Raw genomic sequence first — 14565 nt, forward strand, 5'->3', positions numbered from 1 at the left:
TATGGGTGAGCCAGGTGTTCATCATGTGCCTGGGTTCACCTCACTTCCCTCCATCATAATGTTCCCTCCAAGTTCCTTTATGGGATTTCAGCCTGAGATTGTCCTTTCGCAGCACATTTTGAATTTTCCACTTGCCTAAAGCCTGTTTTTCCACATACCCTTATCCTGGATACCAAGACATTTCAACCACAACCCCATGCTAACCTGACCCGATCTCGATCCCTAATCTGTCCTTTGAGTTTGCTCCAAGTAGTTTCCTATAGGTTCTAGTCTTAAGGGATTAGGAGAACACAAGAAGCAGTTTGAGTCACCCCTCCATCCCCCAAATATTGGTACAGAAACAGATTCGGAAGGTGCAGTCCCCACCTTTTCTAGCAGCAGTAATGCAACCTTCACAGGATTAATTAATCACCACCCAACAGGAAGAAACAGGCTGGGTGAAGCTGGCTGGTGAAGCTTCAGAAGGCTATGGAGGAGAGGGGTTAGAGGAAAGGAAAACAGATGAGCTGGAATATTCCTTAAGGTGCCCCTTGGCTGGGTTGGGTAGGGATTAGCTTAGAATGGAGTGTGTCTGCATCTGCAGAGGCACAGTCCTCCCCTATGGGGGACAATGGGATCTCCTTAGAAAGGTCCTGGGCATTAGCAATGACTGTGACCCCCTCAGGCCCATCAGCAATTGGGCAGATGGTCAGGGGCTTTTTACCACAGGACCATAGGCAAAAGAAGGGCCGGAGGGGGCCAGAGAAAGAGATGTTGGAGAAAGTATAGATATGAGATCCATCATTCATGTTGTAGAAGGAGATGTCTCCTGATTCATAGTCTAGGAAAATCCCAACCTGGCGTGGGGGCCCTGCCAATGGGAGAGGGGTCCGGAGAGGAGTGAGGGCCCAGTACCCATTTCCATACAACTCTACAGCCCAGAACCCATTCTCAGGAGTCATGGGGTCGAATCCTTTCTTCATCACATTCTCCTTACACACGCCGATTGCCCAGTCAGTCCTGTCTCCCACCTCCACCTCCCAGTAATGCCTTCCTGAGGTGAAGGTCTCACGGCCCAACACACAGGGCCAGGAGTCAAATCTCTCTGGTTTCTCAGGCAGTTTCTGACGTGAATCTTCCAGTCGAACAGATTTTGAATCCTCATAAAGAAAGAGGTGGGGATGAGCTGTGTCTGGGTCCAGAGTCACATCAACTGGAGAGAAACAGCAGATCTGACATCAGTGAATATTACAGGTTGCAGGACTGTCTTTCCTTCTCCTAAGAAACAGAGCACTGTTGTAGGAGTTGACAGGTCTCCTGGAGGTGGGGAGATGTTTGGCCTGCTCATGGGCCTCCATTTACCACAGAATCCCCCCTTACCAGCAGCCAGAGGGTGATGTAAGAGCTGACTGTGCCTAGGGACTAATGGGACTCTACTGGAAGGGGCTTGTCTCCTGGCCATCTTCCGAGGGTTCTCTGTGTGCCTCACAGAAACTGTTGAGGCCATTTGTCATCACTGGTTCCCTTCCTGTCCTCATCACTTAAGTGTGTTAGTGTTTTCATTTCCAAGTATCATAGCACTTTGAATTCCTAGGGGATAGAGCCTCAGAGCCCTAGAGAAGTTCAGAGCCACTGACCTGCATGCAATGTAGCCTTTTTCCATTCTGCAACAAAAGAGAAAGATAGTCATTGACAGGTTATATAATAGAGAGAGAAAACTCTGTGGGTGAAATAACAAGAAGACAGAACTTACTGAGTTCTTCCAGGAGTCTCTCTGGAAAACAAACAAAAATACCTCAATGTATAGTGGATGTAAAGGAGGGGACAAAACTCGTGTGGGAAACACACAAAGGAGGAACTGTTTAATTCATGACTACTTGAATATTGAAGCATTGCCAATAAATCAAGAACAAGGATTTTGTTTTGCTTTGTTTTTGAAGAAAGATGCCGGAAGTTCCTACATATTGGAACTGGCTTGGGATCAGAATTTTTTTTTTTCTTTTTAGATAGAATCTCTTTCTGTCACCCAGTCTGGAGTGCAGTGGTGCAATCTCAGCTCACTGTAACCTCCACCTCCCAGGGTCAAGCAATTCTGCCGCCTCAGCCTCCTGAGTAGATGGGATTACAGGTGTGTGCCACCATCCTGGGTAAATGTTGTATTTTTAGTAGAGACGGGGTTTCACCATGTTGTCCAGTCTGGTCTTGAACTCCTGACCTCATGTGATCCACCCACTCAGCCTCCCGAAGTGCTAAGATTACAGGCATGAGCCACTGCACCCGGCCTCAGATCTTTAATAATAAGATTGGTACTGGGTAATTGAGTTAAAAATGGGAGTAGGGTCTGAGGATGGGTAGTGAGTAAACATCAGGCCTGATATCTTGATTAGACTCTGCCTATTCCCCAAACCTCTGTGCTTCTTCATATTGGCATCTGTGACTTCAGGAGCCTTATGATTCCTTCCAATTTTCAGAATTCTAGAATCAAGTATCTTCTTCTTTTTTGAGATGGAGTCTTACTCTGTTGCTCAGGCTAGAGTGCAATGGCACGATCTTGGCTTACTGCAACCTCTGCCTCCCAGGTTCAAGCAATTCTCCTGCCTCAGCCTCCCAAGTAGCTGGGATTACAGGCACCCACCACCAAGCCTGGCTAGTTTTTGTATTTTTAGTCGAGATGGAGTTTTGCCATGTTGGCCAGGCTGATCTCGAACTCCTGACCTCAGGTGATCCACCTGCCTGGGCCTACAAAACTACTGGGATTATAGGTGTGAGCCACCATGCCCGGCCTCAGATATCTTCCTGTCATCCTAAAGGAAGTCATTCTAAAGGACTTGGATCCAGCCTGCCTCTGAAGCACTCCTGACATGTAGCCCTTGTGGATTCTATGATGTACCTTTAGAGCTGAATTCATTCCTCCTCTCTCTGGATCTTTCGTTGTATAGTCTCCAAGTGAAAAATATGGACCCAATGGTGAGAAGTCCTAGAACCATCAGGATGACAGCCACAGCCACTATCCAAGGAGTCAGCCTTGGGAGGGAGGAAGCTAAAACAAAATCCCCAAGAAGAACATTAGTTGAGAAACACTGAGCAAGTCTGGCTTTTCTCCAGTTTCCAAAGAAGGGTGGAACAGGTGATGGCCTGGACCACTCTCCTCCCTCATATAGCAAAAAAATAGTCACTCCAATGCCACTCTAAAATTTTCAGAAAAAAATTGACTTCAAGCAGGAGTCAGCAGAGAAAGAGAGAAATGAAGAGTAATTTGAGGACAGGATCTGTGAAATAATAAATATAATGGACAAATTCATGTCATTATGGAAATTCCTCCTTAAGTATCAGTGCACAATGGGAGCCAAGAGGATGAAGGAGGTAAATAAGGAAAGGGAAATGTGCCTCTGTATGTAACAGAATGGGACTCATTGACCAACGAATAAGGAAAGTTCCTGCCTGAACCAGAGACAGTATCTGGGGAATAATGAGAGGATTTGCTTTCCTGAGGACCCTGGAAACCTAGACAGAACTCTAGCACGGGATGGGAGGGAGAAGTGGGTATGGTGGAAATGGCAAAAGTAGAAAAATAGCTTAGTCTTTTTTTTTGAGACAGAGTCTCGTTCTATCACCCAGGCTGGAGTGCAGTGGCGCGATCTCAGCTCACTGCAAGCTCTGCCTCCCAGGTTCATGCCATTCTCCTGCCTCAGCCTCCCGAGTAGCTGGGACTACAGGTACCCACCACCATGCCTGGCTAATTTTTTTGTATTTTTAGTAGAAGTGGGGTTTCACCGTGTTAGCCAGGATGGTCTCGATCTCTTGACCTCGTGGTCCGCCCATATCGGCCTCCCAAAGTGCTGGGATTACAGGCATAAGCCACCGCGCCCGGCCAACTTAGTCTTTTTGTTTACTTGAGGCGAGAAGGCTCTGGATCAGGAAGGTCTCCAGGGACAAAGCTTCTCTATCTCACTTAGATCTCCTAAAATGGAAAATCTGGAATTTCGCTGGGTGCAATGACTCACACCTATAATCCCAGCACTTTGGGAGGCCAAGGCAGGTGGATTGCTTGAGGCCAGAAGTTCAAGACCAACCTGGGGAACATGGGGAAACCCTGCCTTTGCTAAAAATACAAAAAATTAGTTGGGCATGGTGGTGTGCACTTGTCATCCCAGCTGTTCTGGAGCTGAGGCAGGAGAATCGCTTGAACCTAGGAAGCGGAACTTGCAGTGAGCTGAGATCATTCTGCTGCTGCCCTTCAGTCTGGGCAACAGAGTGAGACACTGTCTCAAAAATTAAATAGATAAATAATCTGAAATTTATATGAGATCAAGGTAGATTTATGTCTTCAGTATCTTAACTCTTCTAATAAAGTTGATGGGGTTCCTTTAAGTCAGTGGACAAGAGCTTAGGTGGGGAAAGTAGACAACTCTGCCATGACGTCACATGTGGGCAGGTGTCCCAGGTGGTATGGCTCTGAAGCTGTGTCAACATAGGAATCCAGCAGCATTGGTTCCACTAACCTGGTATGAATATTTCTACTTCCTTCTCCTGGCCAAGAAGGAGATTCTGGATGTAGCAGGACACATTTTTCACGGAAGTGTCTCTGATGATCACTGAAGCAGCCACAGTGAACAAACCTTCTTCATCAGGATTCCTGGACTCTGATGTAGATGGAAACTTCTCTCCCTTGGAAGTTCTCCACTGCACTTGGGGCTCTGGGTACCATCCCACTGAGGTGCACTCGAGCCAGATTTCTCCATTTTCTTGAACTTGCATACTGATGTGAGGGTCAGAGCCCAGAGCTATGGAGAGAGAATTAATGTTTTAGTGGACCCCTTTTGAGAGCCTTATAACCATAGAGGTACGTAGTTTGAGAGAGAGAGAGAGAGAGAAAGGCACAAGTGGACTAGTACTGGGAAGAACTCATCTCCATATTTCAATACACAAGGAAACTGAGGGCCAGGCACAGTGGTTTCTGTCTGTAATATCAGCACTTTGGGAGGCTGAGGCAAGATTGCTTGAATCCAGGAGATCAAGACAGCCTTGGCAACATAATGAGACCCCATCTCTTTGGGCATGGTGGTTCTTGCCTGTATTCCTAGCTACTTGGGAGGCTGAGGTTGGAGGATTTCTTCAGTTCAGGAGTTCAAGGCTGCAGTGAGCTGTGATGGCACCACTGCACTCCAGCCCAGGTGACAGAGTGAAATGCGGTTTCTAAAAAAGTTTTTTTTTTTTTTTTTTTTAAAGGAAATTGAAGTACCAATAAAATGAATTTCATATACCTTATCAGAGAGGGATGCTTTGTTGGGATCAAGCCTTTGAAATGTTTGCAGCAGTTTGGTGGACAGACTTGGGGGTGCTTGTCCAGCCAGCAGGAACACTAAGACCAATAACTCAGAGGTGGGTTAGTGGTCTAGGTTGAGAGCCTCAGAGCTGGCTGATAGCTCTATGGTTGAGAGCATTATGAGAAGGCTTTGGTGGGGAGGAGGAGAACTAGGACTGGGATGAACAGAGGAATATCCTTGAGTAGAGGATTGGAGATTCTTTGACCTGAGATTATAGTTGACAATTTAAGCTTTCTTTATCTATGATGTTGATTTAGAAATTTTCTTAAATGGTCTCAACTTCATCTTCCCTCACATAATTGTGGCCTGCTATATATAAACATAAAGCTGCTTTTCTTGTGTGTTCAGCCTATTTTTTTCTCTAATTCCACATGGCACAGAAAAACTGAGTTGCGTAAAAGAGCTCTTCAACACATTTCCACAACCACTGGTTAAAATCCATGTTCCAAGAATGTGTGTATATACAAGAATGTATATTCTTTTCATGGAAGGAGCTGCCACTTTCAGCAGATTCTCAATAGTGTCTGCCACTCATAAAAGGTAACACGTTTTATGCCATGAAATCTCTAGGTTTTTATAATTAACCTTTAAGATACTTCTTCCCTAAAAGCAAAATGTCAATATTTAAATTATACATGATGCTGCAACTGGGGGACCCTGTTGTGAAGCAGGGACCCACATTTCACCCAAGTATTTTTCAAACTTTATGTTTACTTGAATATATATCTATGTATATGGATATATAATATGCATATAGATATAGATAATACATGCATATATGATATATATGTGAAAGGTAATGTTTGTATATTATATGTTTTAGATCAGTTTAAGGCACAGTGTAGTATCTAATACATCTATAATCTTTTTAGAATTGGCAAGGTCATGTCTCATATATTGTCTAATTTTATTTTATTTTGTTTTTTTTTTTTTTGAGATGAGTCTCACTCTGTTACCCAGGCTGGAGTGCAGTGGCGCAATCTCAGCTTACTGCAACCTCTGCCTCCCAGGTTCAAGTGATTTTCCTTGAGTAGCTGGGATTACAGGTATGTCCCAGCTAATTTTTTTTTTTTCGTAGAGATGGGGTTTCGCCAAGTTGGCCAGGCTGGTCTTGAATATCCTGATCAAAAGTGATCCACCTGCCTTGGCCTCCCAAAATGCTGGGATTACAGGTGTGAGACACTACACCCCACCTTTTTTTTTCTTTTTTTTTTTGGACAGCGTTTCACTCTATTGTCCAGGCTGGAATGCAGTGGCAACCATCAGCTCACTGTAACCTTGAACTTCTTGGCTTACGAGATCCTTCTGCCTCTCCTTCCTAAAGAACTGGGATTATAGGAGTTGGCCACTGCTCCCAGACTATTTTATTCTTGAAAAATAATCTTAGATAAAAACATCCTCAGTTTTACAGTAAAAATCAGAAAGAGATTTGCTTGATGTCATTCACTAGGAATTGAAAAAGTTAGACCTCAATGCGTACTTTCCTCCTCAAAGCTTATTATTTTCTTTATTGTTTCCCTTTGAGTTCTGGCTTGAAACAAAAAAGGGAACAAGAAGAGAATCTTTTCTGTATGAATCAGGAATGTGACAAATGGCCATGCTCTCTAAGCTTAGGATGTCAGTCTTTAGAAACTAATCCATAAGCCAGCCTTAAAGTGTGTGGTATGCTCACCACAGCCATAAGGTGTGTAATGGTGAAAAATACAATTTAAATGTACAATTCAGGGACTCGAAGTAAATTATGGTATACTTGTATAAAAGACTGTTACATAACTCTTACACGTATTTAATTATTTCATGAAGAAATGCTTACCCTGTTATTGAAAAAGGGCTGGAGATAATTGAAATAAAGTTCTACAATAAAGACATTGCACTGCCCTCTCCGTGTTCAACTCAAAACCCTTTCTCACTGATCTACTGTAGGACCTTCAGTACCTTCTAGCTGTGGCGTCCTAATCAGGGGAAAGCAAAGAGATAAGGCAGATAAGCTACAAGTCTGCCTTTCTTCATGGTCCAGTACACAGCCCTCCTGTGCAAATAACTCACAGTCATCCTTCCTGTGTCCAACTATCACCAAACACCTGTAAGTTAGCTCACTGCAACCTTTGCCTTACAGATACTGCACGAAGCTCTCTTCAACAGACAGCATAAAAACTATTCTACAAATTCTCCAGCAAGCCTTTGTTTCCTGGCAATCAGTTTCTCTTTTGCTGATCCTGCCCTTTGCCTCCTCGCAAAGTGTTTTTATACTTTTAAAAGTAAATCTGCCTTTACAACTGTCTCGGTAAATTCTTTTACCTGCCCCCCACCACCTCCCCCACCCCCGTCCCCACCGCGCCTCCGGCCCAGATAGTCGTCCCTCCCCGGCGACATCAACCTAAAGGAGATTTTGAGAATGAATCTGATGGTTTACAAAGTAGCTGATCCATACGAAAGTATATACAGCAGGGGAGTCGTCGGAGAAAGTCAAAGCCCGTCTACTCACCAGCCACCTTCAGATGCACCAGGGCTTCTTCGTAACTTCCATCCTCCCTGAAAAAGCACGTGTACTCCCCGTCGTCAGAGACTCTGACGCCGCAGATTCTCAAGGCCACGCGCCCCTCGGCGATGCCGTCCTGGACCAGCGTCGCCCGCCCGCGGTACTCGGGCATCTGCTCGGCTTCCTGCTCTCGCCCGTCCCTGTGCACCAGCACCGCCGGCGAAACCTTCTTTCGGAACCAGCGCAGCTCCAGGTGCTCGGCGCTCGCGTTCGGGGACAGGCGACAGGGCAGCTCGGCGTCCTCACCCACAACGGCCAGGATGGGCTCCGGGGGTCCAATGACATCAAAGGGAGCTGCGGAAAAACGAGTGAGATGAGACGGGATGTGGATATGGGAACTGCGGACAGATGCGGACCAGATTCCCGCCAAAGCGTAGTGCCCCGTGCTCTCTTCTCCTTTGACAGCTGAGTTTGGATCCGGTGGAGGTCTCCAGGGAGAGCCAAGTGGGATTGTTTATTTCACATTTATTGAGATATTTCAACTATGCAAGCCAGAGAGAGAGAAATAGACCTACCTGAATCCAGTTTGGGCAGCTGGAGGAGAATGAGGGTGAGCAGACATCTGGGGAGGCCAGAGTTTGGGAAAACTGCCATCTCCCACCTTTCTGGAGCAGCAAGATAACTGATGTGAGTCCCTCAGGAGCTTCAGCCTAGGAGATGAATGGACAGGAAACAGCTACCGGCTCTGTCAACCCTCCGTCTTCCAAAATCCTCTCTACACTTCTTTCCAGCAGGAAGTGTTCTGGTCATTTGCCCCTGAAACCTCCTCTCAGCCTCCATCCCCAGTATGGATTTTTAGTTTACACTGTGATCATCACCTTCCCACCCACCACCCTAACTCTAAAACTTAGGAGAAGGGAACTGTGAGGCATAACACTCATTAGTTGGTTGCACATTGATGAACAACTCTTGGAATCACTGCACTAAAAAAAAAAAAAGTCTCCTTTTTTGTTTTTTTTTTTCAGACGGAGTCTTGCTCTGTCCCCCAGGTTGGAGTGCAGTGGCACGATCTTGGCTCAATGCAACCTCCACCTCCTGGGTTCAAGCAATTCTTCTACCTCAGCCTCCCAAGTAGCTGGGACTACAGGCGCACACCACCATGCCCGGCTATTTTTTGTATTTTTAGTAGAGACGGAGTTTCACCATCTTAGCCAGGCTGGCCTCGAACTCCTGACCTCGTGATCTGCCCGCGTTGGCCTTCCAAAGTGCTGGGATTGCAGGTGTGAGCCACAGCACCCAGCCAGTCTTTTTTCAAATACAAGAATTTGGTATTTGCTTTTGGAAATGATAATAAAGATAAGGGTATAAAGGCAGAAATGGAGTTCAAGGAAATGAATTGGAGGAGAAGAGAGAAAAGATGGGAAGAGATGGCACAGGAAGCAGGAGCTGAAGCAAGCAAAAGGGCTTGAAGAGTAGAGGGCTAGGACCAAGGAGAAAAGAGCTGGAGAGAGAGAACTATGCTATGCCCTCCTGGCTTCTCACTCCTTCAGGGAACTGAGAGTAATGGCACATACTGACCTGGGTGATCTTGGAGAAAAAGGCACAAGAGGCCACCGCTACCAAGTGAGAAAGTGGCCCCCCGGGCAAAAGTTAAAAGCCAACAGGAAAAGGAAGGGGGAGGTGCTCTCAGGAAAGCCTGCCTCCAGGTGGCCTGGTATATTCACTTTGAGAAAAAAAAAAAGGATATGAAAAGTTTTTCAGAGAGATGGAAAACTGGATTTGTGGTCTTCAGCTCAGTAATCAAGATATGCATTGATGAGCTGGACCAAATGAAAGGGGGAAAAGAGAAAAAAACAAGAGAGGCAAGGAAACACACAAATGAGATGTGAGGGTGTCAGCCAGTTATTTCCTCTTTCCAAGCCTCAGTTCTTTGATCTCTAAAATGGTAATAATGTTGAACATACCTTTCTTGAAGAGGTGTTGGGAGGATTAAATGAGATTAAACAGGTAAACTGCTTAGCACATAGTAGGAACTCAGCAGAGGATAAATTGTTATTCTATTATTATTTATGTGGGTTGAACAATGAAAGTCCAGAGGCCAAGGTAGCAGTAGCCTCTGGCTATAGCCATCTTCGTTACTGGAGTGTCCACTGAAGGTGCTGTGTCTGTTGGCACAACTCCATTAAGGGCCGGTCTTAAGGGTAGGCTGTGAATGTGCCAGCTCATGAAGTGTAATTCTGTTTATAGGGCCCCAAAGTTGCCTCCCTGACAATTATTTCTCTTGAAGCAACTGATCATGAGACCCACAATTCCTGAATTTATACTAAACCTACCTCTCATTGTTATGAAAAAAATTAAAAATACAGAAAAATATTTTTATGAAATGGAAGTCACACTTAATCTACCAACTAATGATAGCCTCAATTCACATTTTGGCATATTTCCTTCCAAGATTTATTTTATGCTTATGTATATCATAAAAACAATCAATTAGACTTTTTGTGTAACTCAAAATATTGTTAATAGTTGTAAAATTGCCATGGTTGTGGGACATTTGGGATTTTTGTCCTATTATAAATAATACACTTTATATATAAGTCTTTATTTACAAATTGGATAATGTCCTGATAAGCTGTTTGATAAATTTCCAGAAATAGAGTCATCAGATCAAATGGTATAAGAATATTTCTTTTCTCTTTTTTTTTTGAGACGGAATCTCTCTCTGTCGCCTAGGCTGGAGTGCAGTGGTGTAATCTTGGCTCACTGCAACCTCCGCCTCCGGGGTTCAAGGGATTCTCCTCTTGCCTCAGCCTCCCAAGTAACTGAGATTACAGGCCGTGCCACCATGCCCAGCTAATTTTTGTATTTTAGTGGAGACGGGCTTTCACCATGTTGGCCAGGCTGGTCTCGAACTCCTGACCTCCAGTGATCCACTTGCCTTGGCCTCCCAAAGTGCTGAGATTACAGGCATGAGCCACCATGCCTGACATGGTATCAGCATATTTCTACAGTCCCTTCCTGAAATGTTGAACCCATCACACCCTCAATGTAAGTGCCGTCACCTAATCCCTGCTAGCACTGAGAAGTTATTATTTCACATCCTTACTATTGGGATGGGTCAAGTTAATTATTGTTATTTATTGTGCCTTTATATGATAGCGAGGCTGGAGTTTTTATGTGTTAATTAGACATTTAATACATTCTAGAAATGAGCTTTACAGGCCAGTTGCCCATTGTTTTCAAGACTAGTGCTGGTGCTAGTTCTTAGCAATCTGTGTGAACTTTTAATAACTTAAAAATATCAATCCTGAATTATAGTAACAAACATTCTTCCCAGTTTTGTTATTTATCTTTGAGTTGGAATTGTGATTAAGACGAAAGACAGTTACTCCATTTCACCCACCAGACTGCCAGGAGAATGATCTTTCTGAAATGCTAATCTGATCATATTGCTTTTTGCCTAAAAATCCTTCCACTTCTCCCTAGTGACTTCAGCATCAAGTTTATGCACCCTAATCTGGTTAGGAAAATGCTGTAGGTCTAGCTTGATCTGGTCAAGAAAATACTCTGGCAGTCTCCCTGCTTCTTTCCTGAGGGCCTTTCATTGTTATGAAAAAAATTAAAAATACAGAAAAATATTTTTATGAAATGGAAGTCACACTTAATCTACCAACTAATGATAGCCTCAATTCACATTTTGGCATATTTCCTTCTCCTTCCCTGCCTATCCACCCACAGGCTGAATTTGAAGTGGGTGTGGTTACCTCAACCCACAATGCCTCTCAGGCCTCCAGATAGCAGTGCTTGCCTTCCCTCTTCCTGAATATTCTGTCCCCTCTTAACTTTTTTTTGTTTGTTTGTTTTTTTGAGATGAAGTCTCATTTTGTTACCCAGGCTGGAGGGCAGTGGCACAATTTCGGCTCACTGCAACTTCTGACTCCCAGGTTCAAGCGTTTCTCCTGCCTCAGCCTCCCGAGTAGCTGGAACTACAGGCTTGCCCCACCACACCTGGCTTTGTTTGTATTTTTTGTAGAGGTGGGGTTTCCCAATTTTGGCCAGGCTGGTTTTGAACTCCTGACCTCAAGTGATACACCCGCCTTGGTCTCCCAAAGTGCTGGGATTACAGGTGTGAGCCACCGCGACTGGCCTGTTCCCTCTTATCTTTATGATGAACTTCTATTCTTCCCTCAAAAGCTCATGTAAGGGCTGCACCTTCTGCAATGTCTTTCAGACATTGCATCAAGCAGATGCAACCTCACTTCTAGGGCTTCTCCTGATTAGCCTTTGTCCCCTCCAAGAGAAGTAGACTTTCCTGGAAGATGGGCCAGGTGTATCCTGTGACACTTGGTCCCTTTCTCATGGCAGACACCTGATCTGAGCCCTAGTTTCAGAAGCAGATGTGTTTATTGTCATCTCTTGTTTCCAAGCTTATCTTCCCCTCTTAAACTGAGCTTTTCTAGTTCTTACTCCCTGTCTTCTCATCAGCATATAGACTGAAATATAATTTGTGGCTTTATTCAAACCCATCATTCCTTAGTCTTCCTAGTTTGAGAGGCTCCTGTCCCATTTTCCTCTTCATGCTTAACTTGCTGATCATATCATCTATAATCTATTTCCCCTTCCTCATCTCACTTCTCTTATCAGCCCCTTTCAATGAGATTTTTGTCTCATGCTTTATATTCTCATAAGAGATTGTTTTCAGGGGGACAAAAGAGCTTTTACTTGCAACTTAGGGAGCCACACTGAAAAGAAAGGGTCTGGGGGAAAGAAGAAAGTACTTAGAGCTCAAGCTATTGCGTAACAGACACTATTTTGATTGGATAACATCTGGGTCATTTTGACAGAAACCAAGTCATCATCTTACACAATGAAAGACAGGATCTCTGAATTTCCCAAGGTTTAGAGAACAGAACCTCTAGGATGCCCCTAGAATGCCCCTGCCTGTCATGGTTCCTGACTGGGAGAGGCCTTGTGAGGTGGGGCTGCTCTTAGGAAGTTCCTGCTCTTCCCAGGCCCACTGGGAGATGGAAACAAAAACTTCTTCCTTTTAGACATGAAATCATTTGGGCTGAGGAATATAATATGCTTCATATGGAACCTAATGATAAAACGTCAGCATTTATTTCCCCTCCCTGCTTTTCACTATAATCTGTTGAAATTTCTCAGTGTTATCCTCTTGTCAAATTCAATGGTTACTCTCATTCTCATCTTACTTGACTTTCATCACTGAGGCAACCATTTGTGTTTATTGATTGATTGATTGATTTAGAGACAGAGTCTTACTCTGTCACCCAGGCTGAAGTACAGTGGCACAATCTTGGCTTACTGCAACCCCCTGGGTTCAAGCGATTCTCGTGCCTCAGCCTCCCAAGTAGCTGGGATTATAGACATGTGCCACCATGCCCGGCTCATTTTTGTACTTTTAGTAGAGGTGGGGTTTCACCTTGTTGGCCAGGCTGGTCTTGAATTCCTGAACTCATGTGATCTGCCCGCCTTGGCCTCCCAAACTGCTGGGAATACAGGTGTGAGCCACCACGCCTGGTCAATGTCTTTTCTTTTTAAATGTGGTTTTTAAACAGTTTACTGTAGATCAGTTGTGTTATGTGGTACTTACCTACATATTTCTCAAGACAGTATCATATTCTGTCAAAGTAATACATACAAACGGGTTTTTTTTTTTTTTTTTTTTTTTTTGAGACGGAGTCTAGCTCTGTTGCCCAGGCTGGAGTGCAGTGGCCGGAGCTCAGCTCACTGCAAGCCCCGCCTCCCGGGTTCACGCCATTCTCCTGCCTCAGCCTCCCGAGTAGCTGGGAGTACAGGCGCCTGCCACCTCGCCCGGCTAATTTTTTTTGTATTTTAGTAGAGACGGGGTTTCACCGTGTTAGCCAGGATGGTCTCGATCTCCTGAACTCGTGATCCGCCCGTCTCGGCCTCCCAAAGTGCTGGGATTACAGGCTTGAGCCACCGCGCCCGGCCAAGGGTTTTTTTTTTTTTTTAAAGGACAAAGAGCTTTTAAGAAATGTCAATCCCACTTCCCACTTCCAACCTATTACTCCTGAATCCCCAGAAACAGCTTCTTTAAGTGCTCAGTTGTTTTATCTGGTACTCATCTGCATGTTTCTAGAGACAATACCATATCTATGCTGCTATTTCTCTATATATACATTTCTAGATATTACTTTTCTATACCCTATTATGATCAATTATGATTTAGCTCTGTTATACCACCAGTAGTATACATCACAACTTCTGTTCCATATTTCCAATACTGTGGCTATGTAACTATAGTTTTACGGGACCAAGTATCATATATGATTACATTTATTTTCATGTACAACGTCTTGTTTTTTTAGGAGTAGGGAGGGGGTGAAATGAATCACTTTTGTTCCTTTGTTTAGTATTCTTTATTCCCCTCACAGGTTTTTCCCACTCCTCTAATTGACTCTAAGCACAGTTTCCATAGTCAAGCATATCAGGTAATTTATCAATCCTCTCTCTTCATTCTTCCCAGAGCAGCACTTCGGTCTTACTTAAAAAGAGATTCTGATTTAGTAGGTCTGGAATAGGACCAGGATTCTCACTGCTGGTTGCTCTGGTCCGCAGGTCCACAGGGCAAGATCTACAGCCTACAGCTCTTTTTTTTTTTTTTTTCTTTCTTGAGATGGGGTGGGGGAGGTGTAGGGTGCGAGGTTGGGGGGTGGTCTTGCTATGTTGCCCAGACTGGACTCAAACTCTTGGGCTCAAGGGACTTCCCACTTCAGCCTCTCCAGTAGCTAGGAA

The 14565-nt window shown here is 44.5% G+C and overlaps 1 protein-coding gene across 1 annotated transcript; it reads right to left on the reverse strand.

Annotated features, from left to right (window-relative positions):
* Positions 1-386: 386 nt before the first annotated feature.
* BTN1A1 (butyrophilin subfamily 1 member A1) lies at positions 387-8439 on the reverse strand. Its single transcript, XM_015135751.3, has 7 exons — positions 8361-8439; positions 7792-8139; positions 4482-4763; positions 2870-3019; positions 1733-1753; positions 1617-1643; positions 387-1192 (listed from the first exon to the last, which is right to left on the reverse strand). Exons 1-7 carry the CDS (start codon positions 8437-8439, stop codon positions 519-521), a joined length of 1581 nt encoding a protein of 526 aa, XP_014991237.2. The 3' UTR covers positions 387-518.
* Positions 8440-14565: the final 6126 nt, after the last annotated feature.

Source organism: Macaca mulatta, chromosome 4, assembly GCF_049350105.2.
Source record: "Macaca mulatta isolate MMU2019108-1 chromosome 4, T2T-MMU8v2.0, whole genome shotgun sequence".
Classification (NCBI taxonomy): Eukaryota; Metazoa; Chordata; class Mammalia; order Primates; family Cercopithecidae; genus Macaca; species Macaca mulatta.